We start from the raw sequence: 21,635 nt of genomic DNA, 5'->3' as shown, positions 1-21,635 counted from the left end.
CTGTTTACCTACCTTCCCTTCTTTCTAAGATTTTTTATTTTTAACCAATCTCTACACCCAACGTGGGGCTTGAATCTACAGCCCTGAGATTTAAGACTCACATGCAGGGCTCCTGGGTGGCTCAGAAGGTTAAGCGCCCAACTCTCAATTTCAGCTCAGGTCACAGTCTCACAATTAGTGAGTTCAAGCCCCTCTGCACTCTCAGTGTAGAGCCTGCTTGGGAGTGAGTCTCTTTCATCTCTCTCTGCCCCTCTCCTGCTCACACTTTCTCTCAAAATAAATAACAAAAAAAAAAAAACAAAAACCAACCAAACAAACAAACAAAAAGATTCACATGCTCTACCGAATGAGCCAGGCAGTTGCCCCAATGATTCCTGATTTCTAATTCTAGTTTTTACTTGACAAATTATGTTACTGGTCATTTAGCTATTCTCGCTGAAAAATAATACTATTCTTAACCAGAGACCATTTTATATCATAGAGTGCTTTGAACTTAGCACATGAATTGTGTATACTATTAAACTTGTTCTCACTCTCTAAATTTGTACTCAAAGTGACATTTATTACACACTTTCTATAAAGATGAAATTGCCAATATTTTTTACCAAGATTAATTTCATCTCTTATTTTCTCGAACATTCTTTTTTTACGGTACAAAATGGCAGCACAGGGACAGGACCCATTATTTTCTCTACAATTCTGACCTATCTTATCCCACTACCTGAGAGAAAAATTTTAATTACAGAGCCTGTGCTGGTGATGATATAGGAAGTACAGTACTAACTAGATTTTCATGTCTCACATCATGATACTGCTATTAAAAAAAAAAGTTTGAGGGCATATTTTTATAAATTTACATGGATTAAATAAATCTGAATCTTTGCAACATACCAAATCGCCACTTGATAGCCTTAGTATGCATTTATATACACTTCAAAAAGAAGAAACATGCTCAGGCTCTCATTCTCTCCCCAACACCCCCACAAACATATGAACAACATACACATCCCCAAAATCAATTGAACTTTAAAGTGTTGTTCTCATTTTCTTTATTCCATGCTTTTGAAAACGCAACATTACCCCAAGGTCACACACTGTACATATAGATTGTGGTCTATACCCCTCCCATGTGCATGTGTGTGTGTGCTATAAAAATTATTGTTTGAATAGTTATTCATTCATAAAACACACACTGAATATGAAGTAATAGCCAGATGCTCTGCATACAAAGAAAAAGGCACAGTTCTAGTCCTCAAGAAGCTGTTGGCCAGTAGAGGGAGACAGACATGTAAATGAATTACAGTATTACATTTCACCATGGTTTGTAGTAAAACAGATAGATACAAATGTTATTAAAGCTCAGGAGGAAGAACAACTAGCATAGAAGGGTTGGTTAAGGCTCCATATAAGAACTAATATAAGAGGAAATGTTTATTCATCGAGTACAGCTTTACTAAATACCTACGAAGTTCCAAGGACAATGGATATAAATAGACTCTATGTTGCTCCTCTATGGCAGTGACCTCTTCAGACTTTTATGGGCTTCCCTCTCATACTACTGGATTTCTCAGTATCTCATTAATAACCTATAGATAGACCGTGAGCATTTTTCAAAAATAAAACGTTATGGGGCACCTGGGTAGCTCAGTCGGTTAAGCGTCCGACTTCAGCTCAGGTCATGATCTCATGGTCTGTGAGTTTGAGTCCTGCGTCGGACTCTGTGCTGACAGCTTGGAGCCTGGAGCCTGCTTCATATTCTGTGTCTCCCTCTTTCTGCCCCTCCCCTGCTCATGCTCTGTCTCTCTGTCTCAAAAATAAATAAAAACATTAAAAAAATAAAAAATAAATAAAAGGTTATAATCTTCATTTAGAACATCTGAAAATTTCATTACACCTCACTTAATAGGGGATATTAATGGGAACATCCTAAGGTAGTACAAAAGTAGTGGGAATCACTGCCTTACAGTGACTGAACACAGGGCCCAAGTTTTTATCTTTTGATCCATGTAACACTTATTGCCCCAAAATATTAAGAGGCTTGAGCATAAGGATTAAGGAAGAACACATTTTAACGTAACTGCTTTAATACATTTCAAAGAATGAGTACTGATCAACTGGCATGGCTGAAAAAGCTTGCATTTCTTTTGTTGAAATTCAGCTAGGTCAGCCTCCAAGTATTTTCTGAGCTAACTTAGATCAACTTCTGCAGAGATCAACGGCACACAGAACACTTTCTATATATGAAAGACTTTAGTAGATCACAGTTAATTCCAACAAAAAGAGTAATCCATAAAAGGAAGACATTATCTATAGAATTTGGCAAGAAGCTTATTTGCAGCTAAGTCCCTCTTGATTTAGGAAAAAAAAACAAAAAAACAAAAAACCAAACAGGCAGCTGAGAAGGCAGAATGCTCAAAGGGAAGAGGAATATACAACACAAAGTGAATTTTCTCTTGAAAGTTCTCTCAAAACTAGTGTCAAATACCTACTACATATACAGAATGATCCTAAAATTCTCTGAAAGAGTCAGCATACACTTACCCTGACCACAAATATGCCCTCCACAAAACCAACTGGCTGAGAAATGAGTTAAAGTGCTGGATCCCTTCCACCAACACTGCCTGCTTTTCTACATACCATTTAACATAATCAACTGTTCAGTGTGCTTGCTGCAGATTTAACCATGATACTGCTACAATTCTGCAAAGGAAAAAAGTGTGGCTACAAGTGTAGCAAAATCATCCTCTGAAATTCAGGATGAAGGTAAGGCATCTGAAGAACATCCTGAAGAAAAATAATCTGAGTTCAAATATTACACCAAAAGCATATTTTTATTCCCTCAAAGGCTTTCTTCTAATATACATACACTCTTTTCCTTGGATACTGGCAAAAGAAGTATCAGCAATATTACACTTTCTAGCAACATGCAAATGTACAATTACCTTATCCACAAGTAGCCTCGTAAAGATGTGTAATTCCTCACTCTACCTTCTGTCCCACTCTTTCAAACTTTCACCTCCTTTCTGTAGCCGCAGAACAATTTTTAAACTTATCACTTCCACTATCTGACATTTAAAAATTAGTCTAAGTGAAATCATAATCCTCCCCCCAAAATGTAAAAAGTTTGCTTCTTCCAATTATTTACTTCCTAGAACAAAAAACAAGGGAATTTTAGAAGACCCAGTTAGTAGGAAATAATCTTTAAATTACCCACATGCTACAAAAAAATATCACCTACCAAAAATGGAAACAATAATGAACTCAGAAATACTCAATTTCTCCCTCAACTCGACCAATTTTTTAACTTTATTTTCATTAGCCAATAACATCCACTGAGATTCAAATACTCCCTGAACACATCTGTTTACTGCCTGATGTGTTTCTATAGCAACAGACACCCAGAACACAGAAACAGAGATAATACCTAGTTTTTTCACATCTTCTGTAACTGATGTAACTGGTGCAACAGAAAGACATTAGTATAATATGTGGTGCAAGTCATGCCACAGCAGCTCCTAAAAGGTAAAGGTTAGTATGTCTGTCAGGCAACAACAATTTATAGAAAAAGAAAACACCCCTCGAAGTTAAATCTTAAATCTAAAGGGGAAGTAAGTGATCTTTCTGCCTGTCATTGAAAAAGGTGCTGCAGACCTTAAAGGACAGCTTGTTCTGAAAAACACTAACTCTAGACATTTGCTCAGTAAATAACACAAGCAATGAAATGTGCCACACATACATCTTCTGAATCTTTCAGTGAGTTTAGCGAGACAGCAAAAAGTCACTGGAAGCCAGATTATATAAATGCACCTATTTCCAGCCTTGCTACATTGCTCTCATCAGGATGCTTTCCTCTATGTCCCTTTGTGGAGCGATGATCAAGGTTTTGATTCACAGACAAAGGTCAATCTCGAGATTTAACGGGATCACGATGAGCAACTGAGTGGCTCAGGGGGTTGAGTGTCCAACTCTTGATTTCGTCATAGGCCATGATCTCAGTGTTCCTGAGTTAGAACCCCTCATCAGGCTCTGTGCTGAAAGCATGGAGCCTGCTTGGGATCCTCTCTCCTCCTCTCTCTACCCTTCCCCCACTCACACTTTCTCTCTCTTTCAAAGATAAACTTAAAAAAAAAGGATCATCAAATTTCATATGTAGAAGTAGAAGCTCTAGAAGGAATTGGCAAAAGAGCTGATTTTTTAAACTGTCCCCCATAAATCATTTACTCCTCCCCTATCCCACTGTCATGACTACATTATAATCCTGGCAAGACTTCTTTCCTTCTAAGCTTTCAGTCACCCATCTGTGCCAACTGAAGTTAAAGCAGAGAAAACTATGTCTCCACTCCTGAATCTACCTAGGAACATTAATAAAGAGTGGTAAACTGACCCCATCATTAAAAAGTCCAACAACAACAAAATATTTAACAAGGCAGTTATACTCAAGCTACCAAGGGAAGCCAATAGTGCCAGTTAACAATCACGTCTTTGCTAAATTTCTCTAGACTTAAGTATCACATCTAGAACACTACCAATCACCCTCAGCCAAGTTAAAATTCTTAACAAATTCACCTTCAGGTATGACTCTATTATTTACTATCTTTAGCAATTCATAGTGAGAACAAAGAAACTGAACTAAGAAGCGGGTGTGGGCCTGGGTATAAGTACCACCACACTGAGCTTCAAATTCCCTAAGATGCCTTTTCGTCAGGTGAAAATGTCAAAAATTTCACCTGATGCACAGGATTCTTGTGAAGTTTATATGAGAACAAATGTACAACTATTCTATAAACTGTGAAGTGCCCTATGCATAAAAAGAGGCTATGGGTGCCTGGGTGTCTCAGTTGGTTGAGCATCTGACTCTTGGTTTTGGCTCAGGTCATGATCTCACATTGTGGGATCAAGACCGGCATCAGGTTCTATGCTGACAGCACAGAGTCTGCTTGGGATTCTTTCTCTCCCTCTCTCTGCCAACCCCCCCCCCCCCCCCCGCTAGCACACTCTCATGCACTCTTTCTCTCAAAAATAAACAAACTTAAAAAAAAAAAAAAAGCAAGAGGCTGGGGCACCCGGGTGACTCAGTTGTTTAAGTGCCCAACTTTGGGTCAGGTCATAATCTCACAGTTCATGGGTTCAAGCCCCATGTCAGGCTCTGTGCTGACGGCTCAGAGCCTGGAGCCTGCTTCGGATTCTTTGTCTCCTTCTTTCTCTGCCCCCCAACCCCCCCGCTCGTACTCTGTCTCTCTCTCTCTCTCTCTCTCTCAAAAGTATATAAACATTTTAAGAAATTAAAAAAAAAAAAAAAAAAAAAAAAAAGAGGCCGTATAGAGTAGTGCTAGGGTTTGGACCAGGTTTCCAGGGTTCAAATCAGGCTCATGGTTGAGCCTCTCACTATATATGAGCTGCTTAATTAACAGAAGTCATTGCACAGGACTGTAGGAGGATTAAATGAAATAAAAAATAGCTAGTACATGCTCAAAAAATATTAGCAATTATGGTTTTGAACATGAATCAACACTGGACTGAGAAACCAACTATCTTTTCCAAAAAGAATGCTCTATGTGGCTAGAGACAAATCATACTTCATACACCTCTTCTCAAATAGCATTAAACATCAAATAAGATTTTCTTATCATCCCAAGTAGTATGCTTCTAATAAGCTTTCTAAGTCCATCCCTTTCAGAAGCTCTCTTCTGATTCCACCATCTCTAAATCTCCTCACACCAAATATCTAATCCTAGGGATAAAATTTTATGAAATCCAACAACTTCATTCTCTCCACCTGTCACTGCCAGCAATTTAATATGGTCATTTCTAGAAGGTGTAATTTGGGAGAAGCCTCTGCTCTAAACAACAGAGTGGGTTCTGTTCTTGATTTCTGGGTACAGAGAGCTTGAAGGGATGCTCAAATGTGAACAGAAGAAAAGAGTAGCAATGTGCTTAAGAACAAGTTTCTGGATATCAAGACAGTCAAGACTAGAGCAGAAGACTGTAAGTAGACTTGGAGAGAAGAGGAATGATGAACAAAAATAAAAGGCTTAAGCGACATTCATACATCTTTGCCTGTGTCGCTCCAAATATCAGGGGCTTTAGCAATAATCATTATAAAAAAAAAAAAAGTAATCATTATCTATACCTACTAGACAATAAGAATTAAGTCATCCTAATCTGAGGGGCACCTGGATGGCTCAGTCCATTAAGCGTCCAACTTCGGCTCGGGTCATTATCTCATGGTTCATGAGTTTGAGCCCCACATCAGGCTCTGTGCTAATAGCTCGGAGCCTGGAGCTTATTTCAGATTCTGTGTCTCCTGCTCTCTCTGCCCCTGTCCTGTGTGTGCTGCCTCTCTCTCTCAAAAATAAACATTAAAAAAAATTTTTTAAAAATCACCCTAATATGAATTATTTGGCACCTATTATTATAATTTTCTTGTATTGTTGGACTGTAATGAGAGAAACCCAGGTGAGAAATATGATAATTATGTTTGAACTTCATACTGCCAAGAGGAATGGAATTAACCAATGAAATCGATATTATTTAATAATTATAATTCATCCTTCATTATACTTCTTAGGAAGCCTGTTCGGCAGTGGAGGAAAGTTCCTAAGACAGAGTAAACAATCAGGAGGAGGACCTGAAAAGCTCTCTTCCCACCACCATCCTAATGGGAATTCCGAGCCTGTGTGTCCCATGGTCTTTGTACTAGGACTTACACGTCTTGACTGCTTACTGAAGGCTGAGTACTAAGACACAACAGAAAGAAATAGAAGAGAGCTGCTATTTTCAAGAAGCTCACAATTTGGGAAACAAAACTCAGTTAATTAAGAAAAGTCTAGAGGCAAAGGGAACAGCAGAGTGCGAATGATAAGTTTAGTCAATCCAGCTTCACACAGGTGAGTGTGGCTAAGAAATAATTTAGCTACTGGACTTCAGGCTGTAATCATCAAGATAGTATGGTACTGGCACAAGAACAGACACCTCAGATCCATGGAACAGAATAGAGAACCCAGAAATGGACCCACAAATGTATGGCCAACTAATCTTTGACAAAGCAGGAAAGAATGTCCAATGGAATAAAGGCAGTCTCTTCAGCAAGTGGTGCTGGGAAAACTGGACAGCGACATGCAGAAGAATGAATCTGGACCACTTTCTTACACCAGACACAAAAACAAACTCGAAATGGATAATAAAAGACCTAAATGTAAGACAGGAAGCCATCAAAACCCTTGAGGAGAAAGCAGGCAAAACCTCTCTGATCTTGGACACAGCAGCTTCTTACTCCACACGTCTCCAGAGGCAAGGGAAACAAAAGCAAAAATGAACTACTGGGACCTCATCAAAATAAAAAGCTTCTGCACAGCGAAGGAAACAATCAGCAAAACTAAAAGGCAACCAACAGAATGGGAGAAGGTATTTGCAAATGACAGATGAAGGGTTAGTATCCAAAATCTATACAAAACTTATCAAACTCAACACCCAAAAAACAGATAATACAGTGAAGAAATGGGCAAAAGACATGAATAGACACTTCTCCAAAGAAGACATCCAGATGGCCAACTGACATATGAAAAAATGCTCAACATTACTCATTATCAGGGAAATACAAATCAAAACCACAATGAGATACCACCTCACACCTGTCAGAATGGCTAACATTAACACCTCAGGCAACAACAGATGTTGGCGAGGATGTGGAGAGAGAGGATCTATTTTGACTGCTGGTGGGAATGTAAACTGGTACAGCCACTCTGGAAAACAGTATGAAGGTTCCTCAAAAAATTAAAAATAGAACTACCATATGACCCAGCAATTGCACTACTAGGTATTTATCCAAAGGATACAGGTGTGCTGTTTCGAAGGGGCACGTGTACCCCAATGTTTATAGCAGCACTACCGACAATAGCCAAAGTATGGAAAGAGCCCAAATGTCCATAGATGGATGAATGGATAAAGATGTGGTATATACACATACAACGGAGTATTACTTGGCAATCAAAAAGAATGAAATCTTGCCATTTGCAACTACGTGGATGGAACCAGAGGGTATTATGCTAAGCGAAATTAGTCAGTCAGAGAAAGACAAACATCATATGACTTCACTCTTATGAGGACTTCAAGACACAGAACAGATGAACACAAGGGAAGGGAAGCAAAAATAACATAAAAACAGGGAGGGGGACAAAACAGAAGAGACTCTTAAATATGGAGAACAGAGGGTTACTGGAGGGGTTGTGGGAGGGGAGATGGGCTAAATGGGTAAGGGGCATTAAGGAATGTACTCCTGAAATCATTGTTGCACTATATGCTAACTTGGATATAAATTAAAAAATAAAATTAACATTAAAAAAAAGATATATAATGGTATAATAAAAATACTAAAATAAATTATTTCCTTTTTTTAAAAAAAAGAAAGAAAGACTACAGCTAAGGGGTGCCAGGGTGGCTCAGTCAGTTGAGCATCTGACTTCAGGTCATGATCTCCTGGTTTATGGGTTCAACCCCCGCGTCAGGCTTTGTGCTGATAGCTCGGAGCCTGGAGCCTGCTTCTGTGTGTCTCTCTACTCCCCCTGTTTGCCCTCTGTCTCTTTCTCTGTCCCTCAAAAATAAAAATAAACGTTAAAAAAAATTTTAAGGGGTGCATGTGTGGCTCAGTCAGTTAAGTATCCGACTTCGGCTCGGGTCATATCTCGCAGTATGTGAGGTCGAGCCTCGTGTTGGGCTCTGTGCTGACAGCTCAGAGCCTGGAGGCTGCTTTGGATTCTGTGTCTCCCTCTCTCTCCGCCTCTCCCCCACTTGTGCTCTGTCTCCCTCCCTCTCTCCCTCAAAAATAAATAAAATGTAAAAAAAAAAACAAAAACTACAGCTAAATATCAATGTGGCTAGATGTTACTACATATTCAATAATAATAGTAACAGATAACATATGAATGCTTCCTATGTCCTAAGCATTTATTTTCAAGGCCATTTTTCTAGCTCATTTAATCCTCACAACAGCCTTATGAAGAAAGATAATAAAATGTCAATTTTAGTTATAAAGAAAGTTAAGAATCAAAAAGGTTAGGTAACTTGAGCCAGGATAATTTAACAAGTAGCCAAGCTGGGATTTCAGTCTAGGTCCAACAGTTACAAAAAGGCCTACATTCTAGTCAAACTCACAGAAGCAGAAAGTAAAATGGTGGCTACCAAGGGCTGAGGGAAGAGGGAAAAAAGGGAGTTGCTGCTCAATGTGTATAAAGTTTCAATTACACAAGATGAAAAATCTCTAGATCTATTGTACAACACTGTGCTTACAGTGAACACTGTATACTTAAAAACTTAAGAGTACAGATCTTACATATACACACACATACACATATGTATATATGTGTGTGTATGTGTGTGTGTATTTTTAAACCACACACATACAAAGTGTGACCTCCCCCACCTCCAGGTCTACATTAAAAAAATTTTTTTTTTCCTAATGTTTATTTTTGAAGGCGAGAGAGACAGAGTGTGAGCAGGGAAGGGGCAGACAGAGAGGGAGACACAGAATCTGAAGCAGGCTCCAGGCTCTGAGCTGTTAGCACAGAGCCCAATATGGGGTTTGAACTCATGAGCCATGAGATCATGACCTGAGCCAAAGTGGGATGCCCAACCAACTGAGCCACCCAGGCACTGCCCACCCAAGTCTACATTCTTAACCCTCAAACTTCTTGGTCTCAGGAACCCCTTACATTCTTAAAAATTAGAGGATCTCAAACAGCTTTTGTTTATATGGGATATTTATGTCAATACTTACTGATCACAATTAAAACTGAGGAATTATCTTTTTTTTAACTTTCATTTATTTTTTAATGTTATTTATTTTGAGAAAGAGAGCAAGCAAAGGAGGGCAGAGAGAGGGAGAGAGAGAATCCCAAGCAGGCTCTGATCTCAGGGCTTGATCTCACAAATCATGAGATCATGACTTGAGCTTCAATCAGTGCTTAACAGACTGAGCCATCCAGGTGCCCCAGGAATTCTCTAAATATATAAAACTGCAAAACAAGACAACAAACTGTACTTACATTTCCACATAGGCTGAAGGAAAACTTTAGGATTTCAAAGTAATGATTCACTAGACCACAATGAGGTTATAGAGATTATAGCAGGCAGGTATAATCAAAAGTAAAAGGACAATATGAGTACTGAAAATGGAGTTTAATATCTGAAAAAAGGTACATTTATATCCTACTACTTTAGGAAATTATAGAAAATACAAGAATAGACAAATATACATGTCATTAGCCCTGCATGTAATGCCCTCACACATCATGTAGCTCTGGAAAACCTCCACTTATTAGAGAATGAGAAAGAAAAAAAAAAAACAAACAAGTAACATCTTAACATTACTATGAAAATAGTCTGGACTTTGCAGACCCCTATAAAAGAATCCTGACTATATACCACACTTTGCGAACCACTGTTCCACACCAATCATCTTTATTTATTTTTAAAAAAAATTTTTTTAATGTTTATTTATTTTTGAGACAGAGACAGAATGCAAGTGGATTAGGGGCAGAGAAGAGGGAGACACAGAATCCGAAGCAGGCTCCAGGCTCTGAGCTGGCAGCGCAGAGCCTGACGCGGGGCTTGAACTCACAAGCTCTGAGATCATGACCTGAGCTGAGGTCGGACACTCAACTGACTGAGCCACCCAGGCGCCCCCACACCAATCATCTTTAAACCGTGAGTTATAAAAATCGATTTAAGTCATATATGCATTTTTGAAAAATGAAAAGACAGAATGAAATGGAAAAGATCAGAAAACGTAGTACACTTCCATTTCCTGAAACTTCTATTAGTTACATATATCTAGTATGCAAAGTACTAGGTGGTAACAGAATATATTTCCTACTGCAGGTCAAAAACTGTGAAAACACTGTACAACAACATAATTTCCAATTCTGCCAAAGCAAAGGCCATACAAATAACCTACAATCTGTAGACTAAAAACTGAGAATTTATGATAAGCTACACATTCTCCAACATGAAGGCAATTAAAGGTTTCAGATGGATAAAACTTCTATAGACTGAAGAAAGTCACAGTTCACCTTACCATATCATGCTACAGCCATCGCTAAAGCCTTTCCTACTACCTTCTCTTCCACAGTCAATTCAGGGAAAAAGGAAGGCAAGAGAGGTTATCCAAACTCCATCAGCCACAAATAAAGGTGCTCTTGAGCTCTTGCTCTTAATCAGAGGGTTTACTTCCTTCACAGCAAACGGGCCAAAAATCACTTTCCTGCTGGCATTATGGTTACTGCTCTTATCCTGACTCTATAGGATTTCTTGGGTCAAAACTGCAGCATTCAGACAATGGTTCAAGTTGCAGATCTCTCTTGGTATCCTGACAAAGGCAGGCCTGCATCTGGTGAACTGCAACAAATGGAAACAGCACATAGTGAAAGGCAGAGCCAGTCTACCAACAGCTGAAGCTCCACCCACAGCCTGGGCACAATCCAGGACACCCAGAGGTCTCAATGGTTTCCCTGAGAAACTACAAAGACAAACTCTACTGAAGGCAGTGGGTGAGATATAAAATCACTGCCTCTTCCTCTTTACCAGAAATATACTATAGAATTTTGTTTCAGAAAGTTTCTCTCCCAACTAGTCCAAACAGACCAATAAGAAGCTTGATGAAAATTATAATGGCACATACTTTTTAAAAATTGTGGTAACATGTATAAAACATAAGAGTTATCTTTTTAACTGTTTTTGAGCATGTAGCTCAATGGCATTAAGTCCATTCACATTGTTAGGTAACCATCACACTATCTCCAGAACTTTTGCATCATCTCATACTGAAACTCTGTATTTACTGGCATATACTTTTGCAATGATATAATTTTCTGTTATCAACATACCCTAAGATGCAAATGCATCCCTCTCCAAGGATAGACCCAATCCCACTACTGTCTTGAAACCTAGAGGGGAAAAAGGCAAATTCTGTGAGAGTAGAAATCTCTCTTTTTACGGTTGTCTCTTCAGAACCTAGTACATGCCTGACAAATATAGATTCAAATATTCATTTGTTATATGGTTAAATTATGACCACACAAATTACTTACTAATTGCAAAGGGGGAAAAAAAACCTTTATAATGGAAAGATCGGTTAGTTACCACTTTAACCAATCTTTTTTTTTTTCTTCAAATTTTTATTTAAAGTCTGGTTAGTTAACATATAATGTAATAGTGGTTTCAGGAGTAGAAAGGAGATTTTTTTTAAAGCAATCTCTACACCCAAGGTGGGGTTCCAATTCATGACCACAAAATCAAGAGTCGCATACTCTACCAATTGAGCCACCCAAGCACCCTACCTTAATCAATCTTAACCATCACTACCAGTGGGACACTCTAATACTGGGTACCTCCCGACTTGATACAATTTGAAGTGTTCTGTCACCTAGGAAGCATTCTTGCCAAAATGTTTAATGTGAATCTAATCCTCTAGACCCAAGTTCCAGTTTACAAGGAATACATTTTAGGAAAACAAACTATACAATGAAGAAACAAATTCATTTACATTTTTTTCCCCAGGTTTATGGAGACAGTGCAAGTGGGGGAAGGGCAGAGAAAGAGGGAGAGAGAGAATCCCAAGCAGATTCCGAGAGGAAACCAGAGATCATGACCTGAGCTGAAACCAAGAGTCGGATGCTTAACCAACTGAGACACCAAGGAGCCCCCAGACAAATTCATTTTAAATGATAATGTCACTCATACAAGCATAGTCAACCGATCTTTGACAAAGGACCAAAGACAATTTAACATTTCAATGTGGAAAAAAAATCTTTTCAGAAACTTTTCCTGGAACAACTAGATATACATATCCTTCCCCCAAATACAAATACTGACCTTATACAACATTACACAAAAACTCAAAATGGATCAGAGACTAAAAGGTAAAACACACAACTATAAAACTTCTAGAAGATAAAGCTTAGGTACATCGGATTTGGCAACAAGTTTCTAGCTACAACAACAAAACCACAATTCCCAGGGCACCTGGGTGGCTCAGTTTGGTTAAGCGCCCAACTTCAGCTCAAGTCATGATCTCAGAGCTTGTGGGTTCGAGCCCCACATCAGGCTCTGTGCTGACAGCTCAGAGCCTAGAGCCTGTTTTAGATTCTGCGTCTCCCCCCTTCTCTCTCTGTCCCTCCCCTGCTTGCTCTCTGTCTCTCTCAAAAATAATAAACATTAAAAAAATAATAATAAAAAAATAACTGCTCTGCATGAGACACGGTTAAGAGAATGAAAAGATAAGCCACAACCAGAAAAAAAAAATCTGCAAAAGGAAGTGAAAACTCATGTCCACACAAAAACCTGCACACAAATGTTTACAGCAGTTTTACTTATAACTGACACAATGTGGAAGCAACCAAGATGTTCTTCAGTAAGTAAATGGATAAACAAGCTGTGATACATCCAAATAATGGAATACTATTCAGCACTAAAAACAAATGAGCTATTATGTCATGAAAAGGCACGGAAGAAACTTAAAATGCATATTACTAAGTGAAAGAAGCCAATCTGAGAAAGCTATATACATACCATATGATTCCATCTATATGACATTTTTGGAAAAGGCAAAACTATAAACAGTAAAAGGGTAAGTGGTTGCCAGGGGATATGGAGAGGAAGGGATAAGTAGGCAGGGCACAGATTTTCAAGAATCAGAATGAAAACTATTCTGTGTAATACTGTAATGGTGGACACATATCATTATACATCTGCCAAAATCCATACAGTGTATAACACCCAAAGTGAACCCTAATGTAAACTATAGGCTTTGGGACTAATGTCATTGTAGGTTCATTAAGTGTTAATAAATATAACACTTAATGTGTGTGATTCTGATAGAGGAGGAAGCTATGTGCACATAGCAGGGCAGGAGGTATATGAGAACTCTGTACCTTCCGCTTAATTTTACTGCGAATCTAAAACAGCTCTAAAAAATAGCCTGTTTTTTAAAAATGTATGTCCATAAAAAACCTGCAAACATTTATAGGAGTTTTATTCATAACTGCCAAAACTTGGAAGCAACCAAGATGTCCTTCGGTACGTAAATGGATAAACAAACTGTGGTGGTACAGCTATACAATGAAATATTATTCAGCAATAAAAAGAAATGAATTCTCAAGACACAGAAACATGGAGCAACCTTAAATGCATATTACTAAGTGAAAGAGGCCAGCCTGGAAAGGCTACATACTGTATTTGGATTCCAGCTATATGACATGCTAGAAAGGCAAAACTACAGAGAGAATAAAAATATCTCTAGCTGCTGGTGTGAGGGGGAGAGGAAAACAGAGAAAGGAAGGGATAAATAAATGGAGCATAATAGAATTTTAGGGCAGTGAAACTATCCTGTATGATACTTTTATGGCAAATACATAACCATATACATTTGTCAAAACCCAAAGAATTATAAACACAAAGAGCGAACTCTAATGTAAACTATGGGCTTTGGGTGATAATACCGTGTCAATGTAGGTTCATCGTAACAAATGTACCACATTAATGCAAGATGTTAACAGGAGAAACTGGGGGGCAGAGAAGGGGTATGTGGGAATTCTACTTCCTGCTCAATTTTTCTGCAATCTAAAACTGCGTCAAAAATAAAGCCTTATTAGGGGCACCTGGATGGCTCAGCTGGTTTAGCATCTGACTCTTGGTATGGGTGCAGGTTGTGACCTCGCAGTTGTGAGATTGAGCCCTGGGGCTCAGCATGGAGCCTGCTTGGGATTCTCTCTCTCCCTCTCTCTGTCTCTCCCCTGCTTGCTCTTTCTCTCAAAATAAATAAATAAATGTTAAAAAAATAAAGTCTTATTAGTTAAACACACACACACACACACACACACACACACACACACACACACACAGGGTGGCTGGGTGGCTCAGTCAGTTGGGCATCTGACTCTTGATCTCAGCTCAGATCATGATCTTATGGTTTGTGGGATTGATCCCCGAGTCGGGCTCTGTGCTGACAACATGTGGAACTTGCTTGGGATTCTCTCCCTCTTTCTGCCCCTCCCCCACGTGCTCTCTTTCTAAACAAATAAACAAACTTAAAAATAATCAATGTCACAAAAACAAAAAGATAGATAGACTGTTCAGAGTCATCAAACTTTTACTATAAAGGGCCAGAGAGAAAATATTTTAAGCTTTGTGGGACATATGGTCTCTATCACAACTACTCAACTCTGCCACTGAAGCATGAAAGCAGCCATAGACAACACACAAATGAATAAGCATGGCTTATTTATGGACACTGAAATTTGAATTTCATATAGTTTTCATATGTCATGATATACTATTCTTTTGATTTTTTTTCCAACCATTTAAAAATGTTAAAACCAAAGAACTAAAAACAGGTATCTAAACAAATACTTATACACAGATGCCCATGGCAGTACTATTCAAAATAGCCAAAAGGTAGAAACAATGCCAAAGTCCATCAACAGATGAATGGATAAACAAAAAGTGATATACCTTTATCAAAGTGGATTATTATTCAGTCATAAAAAGGAATGAAATACTGATACACACTACAATGTGAACAAACCTTAAAAACATGCTAAGTGGAAGAAGCGAAACATAAAAGGTCACATGTTGTGATTCCATCTCTATGAAACATCCAAAATAGGTTAATCCAGAGACAGAAAGGCAACTAGTACTTAGCAGAAGCTGCAGGGAAAGAAAATGGGGAGACCGCTTAATGGTAAAAGGTTTCTTTTTTGGGTGCTTAAAATGTCTTGGAACTAGAAAGACATGATGGTTACACAACATATTGAATATACTAAATGCCAATGAATAGTGCACATTAAAATGGCTGATGGTTACTTTTATGTTAGGTGAACTTTACCGTAAGTTTTTTTTCAATGATACAGAAAAAAATGTAAAAGCTATTTTTGTCTGGTAAACTGTACAAAAACAGGTGGCTAGTAAGACTTGGCACATGGATTGTCAGGTGCTGACCTCTACTCTAGGTGAAAAGAGACTAAAGAGTCATAACTAAACGCAATGCATAAACCTGGACTAAATCCAGAATTGAAAAAAGTCAGAAAAAAGGCTATGCAGAATATTTGGGGAAAAGTTAACATTGGATACCGTGGAATTACTGTAATTTTCTTTAAGTAAGACAATATATTAGTGGTAAGGTCATTTCTTATTCCTAGGAGAGGTGTGCTGAAATATTTAGGGATAACATCATGATATGCAAATTACTTTCAAATAATTCCACTCCAAAAAATACATGTAGAACTAAAGAAACGTGACGATTTTTTTTTAAACAACTGGGGACTCTGAAGGATATACAAATGTTCATTGTATTTCTCTTTTAACTTTCCTGTATTAGAACTTTTTCAAAATAAAAATGTTTGGGGGAAAATGTATTTTATGAATATAGAAAACTGGCTTGAGACTGCCCAATATGAAGTCTGACAATATGTTAAGATTAATGTTCCATATTCCTTGGGAATAGGGCTTATTACAAGCTGGGCTGAGGACTATACCTGGTTCCAGGATTCTTTTCTGGGACCGAAAAGCATCACTCTTCCAAGGACAGGCTTAATCAGGTAGGAAGACTGGTAGGACCCGGGCCTTCTGATGGGTATAAGGCCCATGGGTATAAGATGCACCATGATCACTAGAATAGGAATTCCTGGAAAATAACACATATGTGCATGCACATAACACAAAACACACACAATTTGACACTGTAAGCCTATATTCCCACTGATTTAGATAAAACTAAATTTAAATTCTCCTCCTAGGCAGAGGCATGGGTTAAATGAACGATGAGTATTAAGAAGGGCACTTGTGATGACTACCAGGTGTTGTTGTATGTAAGTGTTGAATCACTAACTTCTACTCCTAAAACCAGTATTACACTGTATGTTTGGTATTATTTATTTTAGAAAGAGAGCACCCTGGGGGAGGTGGGGAGAGGGGCAGAGGGAGAGAATCTTAAGCAGGCTCCATGTTCAGTGCAGAGTCTGACGCGGGTCTCAATCCCATGACCCTGAGATCATGACCTGAGCCAAAATCAAGAGTCAGATAGAGTTGGACACTCAACAAACTAAGCCACCCAGGCACCCCTACACTGTATGTTAACTACTAACTGGAATTTAAATAAAAACTTGAAAAAAAAAAATTTCCCCCAAAGGGGAAAAATATCTGACTATACAAGTTAAATGACCCCTGAAGCATTTTTATGGAACTAAAATCACATAACATCTCTAGAACCACCCATATGAAATTTTACAGCAAGAAAAAAATTACTTATCCCTAATGCAGGTTGTTGTAGACCAGCAGAGCCCAAAAGAAACATAATGTCAGCTACATGTACAATTTTTTCTAATAGCTGTATTTAAAAAAAAATTTTTTTTTTTAACGTTTATTTATTTTTGAGACAGAGCATGAACAGGGGAGGGGCAGAGAGAGAGGGAGACACAGAATCCGAAACAGGCTCCAGGCTCTGAGCTGTCAGCACAGAGCCCGATGCGGGGCTCGAACTCACGGACCGTTGAGATCATGACCCGAGCCGAAGTCGGACGCTTAACCGACCAAGCCACCCAGGCGCCCCAAGTAGCTGTATTTTTTAAAGGTGATATTAATTTGTAATGTTTTTTTAATGCTTTATTTATTTTTGAGAGAGAGAGAGAGAGACAGAGTATGAGCAGGGGAGGGGCAGAAAGAGAGGGGACAGAATCAGAAGCAGGCTCCAGGCACTGAGCTGTCAGCACAGAGCCCAAAGCGGGGCTCAAACTCACAAACTGTGAGGTCATGACCTGAGCTGAAGTTGGATGCTTAACCAACTGAGCCACCCAGGCAGCCCAAAGGTGATATTAATTTTAATATGTTTTATTTAAACCATTCAATCTATTCATATGTAATACATAATAGCATTTCAATGTTATCATTATGAAAAAATTACAGGGATCATTTACATTCTTTTCCCATACTAAGTCTTCAAAATTCAGTGTGTATTTTATACTCTCGTCTCAATTTAGATGAGTCACATTTCATATGCTCAACAGCCACATGTGACTAGTGGCTTACTACACTGGACAGGACGATCTAACTCTTGGAAAAAGCAACAAAAGCAAAGCTTGGAAAATGAGCTACCAATAAAGTGATTAATATATGTATATGAATCTCCCAAGGCAACATAGGCTGGAAATGTTCTATATTTTCATATGATAATCAGGTAAACAACAACTATTTATCAAGGTATAACTTTCAAACTAACTTCAATCCCTACTCTGGTATCCCGCATGACACCCTACAAACAAAAAAAGTTATCACATCTCTATTCTGGGCAAAAGGAACTTTACTACACCACGTCACACACATACCGGGATGGGAGTTCTTTTCTTTGACCTTCATTGCCAGGTTCAGTCTAAGATGAGAGTGAAAGAAGAGGAGCTGAGTCTTTTGCTCCACTCTCCACCATCACTCTCCCAAAGTGATTAGAAATAACACCACTCTAAATTGGTATTTTCCTTCGTCCACTAACCCCTCTCCACATAATTCTGTCCAACTTACCTCTAATTCTCCACAGAAGAGAGATCATGTCAAATCCATATTCTCCAACTCTTAGATCCCTGCTCCCAAATTAACTATAGCCTCTTCCTCTTGACCTTCCCTTACTTAAAAAGAAAATTCTGTCCGAACAAGTGGCTTTAGGAGAACGAGTAACATCACTTCAAGATCAATCTCCTTCCCTAAGTGGGCTGGAATCTACTTCCCAATGTGTACGTACTGCTAACAAAAATGCCACAGGTCACTACAAAAATAATTTAAGTATACTTGAGGATCAGTGATATGAAAAGAATAGCTTCAATTACACTTTCCTATTATCCTCCCCCAAACGCCTTCCTTGCCCCCAAGGAAAGTGGCAACATTTTCCCATTTTTGAGAAAAGGAAAACTTTTTTACTTGTCAGACTAACAAACAGTATCTTTGACTCATAGTTGTGGAATTTAAGATAAGCTGAAAGACAGTAAATTTCCTAAGTTCTGACCTATATTTATTGGCTGGAAAAGCAAATGTATATTTTTGAGCTAAATGGCTTAAGCTATGTTTATTTCTTCTGGCTTCTTCCCCTTGACTAAACCTTTCGAGGGTTATAAAGAATTCTACAATTTGGCTCAAGATCAGACACTATGTAACAAATTGTTGAATTTTGCTATCATTTTGTTACTGAGTCTATAAAAATACATATTCTAATAACCAGAAATTGTAAATATTTTCAAAATTACTAAATCACTATCTTTTTAATTCTTGACCTATGAAGTAGAAACTGTGTGTAAAGAAAAAGACATGGAAGGATACATGAAGTGATAAAATAGTTACTTCTAGGGAATGGATTGGGGCTAGAGAGTTAAGGGCCTCTTTAACCTTCTCTGTAAAACTCGGGCCTCTGTCAGTTAAGTATCCGACTTTCGCTCAGGTCATGATCTCACGGTTTGTGAGTTCGAGCCCTGCATCAGGTTCTGTGCTGACCGCTCAGATCCTGGAGCCTGCTTAGGATTCTGTCTCCCTCTCTCTGTGCCCCTCCCCCGCTCGAGCACGCACGCACACTCTCTCTTTCTCAAAAATAAACATTAAAAAAAACCTTATCTGTACAACTTTAATTTTATGCAATAATGCATTCATATTTTATTTGCATAATTAAAAACCAGTCAGATTTGAAATATGTAGAACTAGTTCATTATATAACTTAGTTTTAAAAATTATAATGTATACCATTTATTAAAAGTTCATTGTTCACAAAGCAGTCTACAGTCGTTATCCCATTAAATCCTCAAACAACCGTAAAAAGGTATCATTATTGCCCCCTCACCCCCATTTAGAAATGAGTAAACTGAGACTCAGAGAGGTTAAGAAGTATCCTGTTTAAGGTCACACAAATGTTGGGACCCAGAAGGAACTCCAAAACGACACTAAAGCATACCATAGGGAACTTAACACACTGGTTATATATAGTCCTGCTAAAGGAATATTGAGTTAATTCAGGAATAAAGAGAAAACACTTTTTAGCTTTTGCCCTTAAAGAGCTCCAAAAGAAAATCTGCTTATTTACCTGTCTGCCTCAATAAAGGAAGCAGTAGGAACATCCGTGTTTGATTGGCTTTTTGAAAAGCTGAATAGGGCTGTGGCATCCTGAACCTATTGAAAGTTTTAAGAGATTTAAGTAGAACTGTAGTACTGAGTTAGGTACCTACCACAGGGCCATACCTCAGCTCTTTTGGTTTATTCTAGGTGAAGTACAATAGACAATTTCAGCGGATTGCACTTTATGGCATGGATTATTTGTTTCTAATAAAGGGAAAAAAAATCTATGATTTGAGTTCACCTACCAAAATACCCCATCATTTTCTTTAATGACAGTGACAGCAACAAGTACTTACACCAAGTATTATGATCTAGTAAAGACTCTACATTAATCAATCAAAATGTATGTATCAAGTCGATTTACATCACCACTATTTCAGCCAGAAGTCTTACTATAAGAATGTCTAATGTAATGGAATTACTCAGTCTCTGGGTAAGCCCTTGATCCCTGAAATTCTCTTTCCTTCTTACTTTAATAAGTTTTAGCTAGGTTCAATGACTCCTGAAATCCAGGGAAAGGCCTATCTTTTTAACCTGACCTTTCCTAAGATGGCACAAGAGATATGGTTAAGCCTGGATGAAATACACACAAGGCTTATTTCTACTCTCATACACCAAATCTTTCATAATAGCATTGTTTTTAAGTTGATTACATACTGTAGACTCACATGGCAGACACTTTCATAAATTTTAGTTCTGTTTCAACTTCCATCTTGCATTGCGTTTCTGGCTGTTTTTACCTGGCTCAGGAAATCTTTACTGTTAGTGCCACAAATTAACTTTAGACCTCAGCCAGGTTATCAAGGAGTTTCAATCATTAACATGATCCCAAATGAGACCAGAAAGCTAGTACCTTTGAGAACTTTTATAAAACACTTATCCTCCGATTAAGGAATAAATAGATAAAACCCACTAAAGTGATAGGGAAAACATGGAATTATAGTTTGTAACCAATAATAAACTGAAGAGCTTTCTATAGCAAATGAGTAAGTAAATAAATAAATAAATAAATGTAAATGGTTACTTTCCTTCCAGTTTTGGTACTGCTCATTTTGTATTTAGTAGCATCAGTTCATACTACACATGCTGTTTCAAGTTCCTTTCCCAAACTCTATTCCCCATTCTATCATCTTTCCTTACAAATGATGACCTCATGGCTTACTTTACAAAGAACATCAAAACTTAAAAGCTAACAATTATAGCTTTCCTCCCCCACCATGTTGGGACAACCGCACCCTCTTTCATCTTGCCCCCAACATTAAGATACCTTCTCACTGGGTCTCAGGAAATTCAGTCCGATGTCAAGACAACTAAGTTCTATATTGTGCTTTTCCGGTCTTCCTTTCTAAGATTATTATTTCTTTGGCTCTCTTCCCTCACCAGTTCAAGACTCACCGTTTCCAGAGAAGCCATTACTTAATCCTGATTCCTGAATTCCTGTCACCACAATCCACCCAGTAACCATAAGTAGAACTCTTTTTTCTTTGCCACGACATCTAGAC

General features: G+C 38.2%; 1 protein-coding gene across 1 annotated transcript in view; it reads right to left on the bottom strand.

Annotated features, from left to right (window-relative positions):
• KDM2A (lysine demethylase 2A) overlaps positions 1-21,635 on the bottom strand; it is a 111,493-nt gene that overhangs the window by 63,128 nt on the left and 26,730 nt on the right. Inside the window, exon 3 of the mRNA XM_042959162.1 lies at positions 16,527-16,675. Within this exon, the coding sequence (XP_042815096.1) occupies positions 16,527-16,675 (149 nt within the window). The remainder of the gene's footprint in view (positions 1-16,526; positions 16,676-21,635) is intronic.

Source organism: Panthera tigris, chromosome D1 (assembly GCF_018350195.1).
Source record: "Panthera tigris isolate Pti1 chromosome D1, P.tigris_Pti1_mat1.1, whole genome shotgun sequence".
Classification (NCBI taxonomy): domain Eukaryota; kingdom Metazoa; phylum Chordata; class Mammalia; order Carnivora; family Felidae; genus Panthera; species Panthera tigris.
The sequence above is the reverse complement of the archived record's forward strand: the minus strand, read 5'-3'. Positions and strand labels throughout refer to the sequence as shown.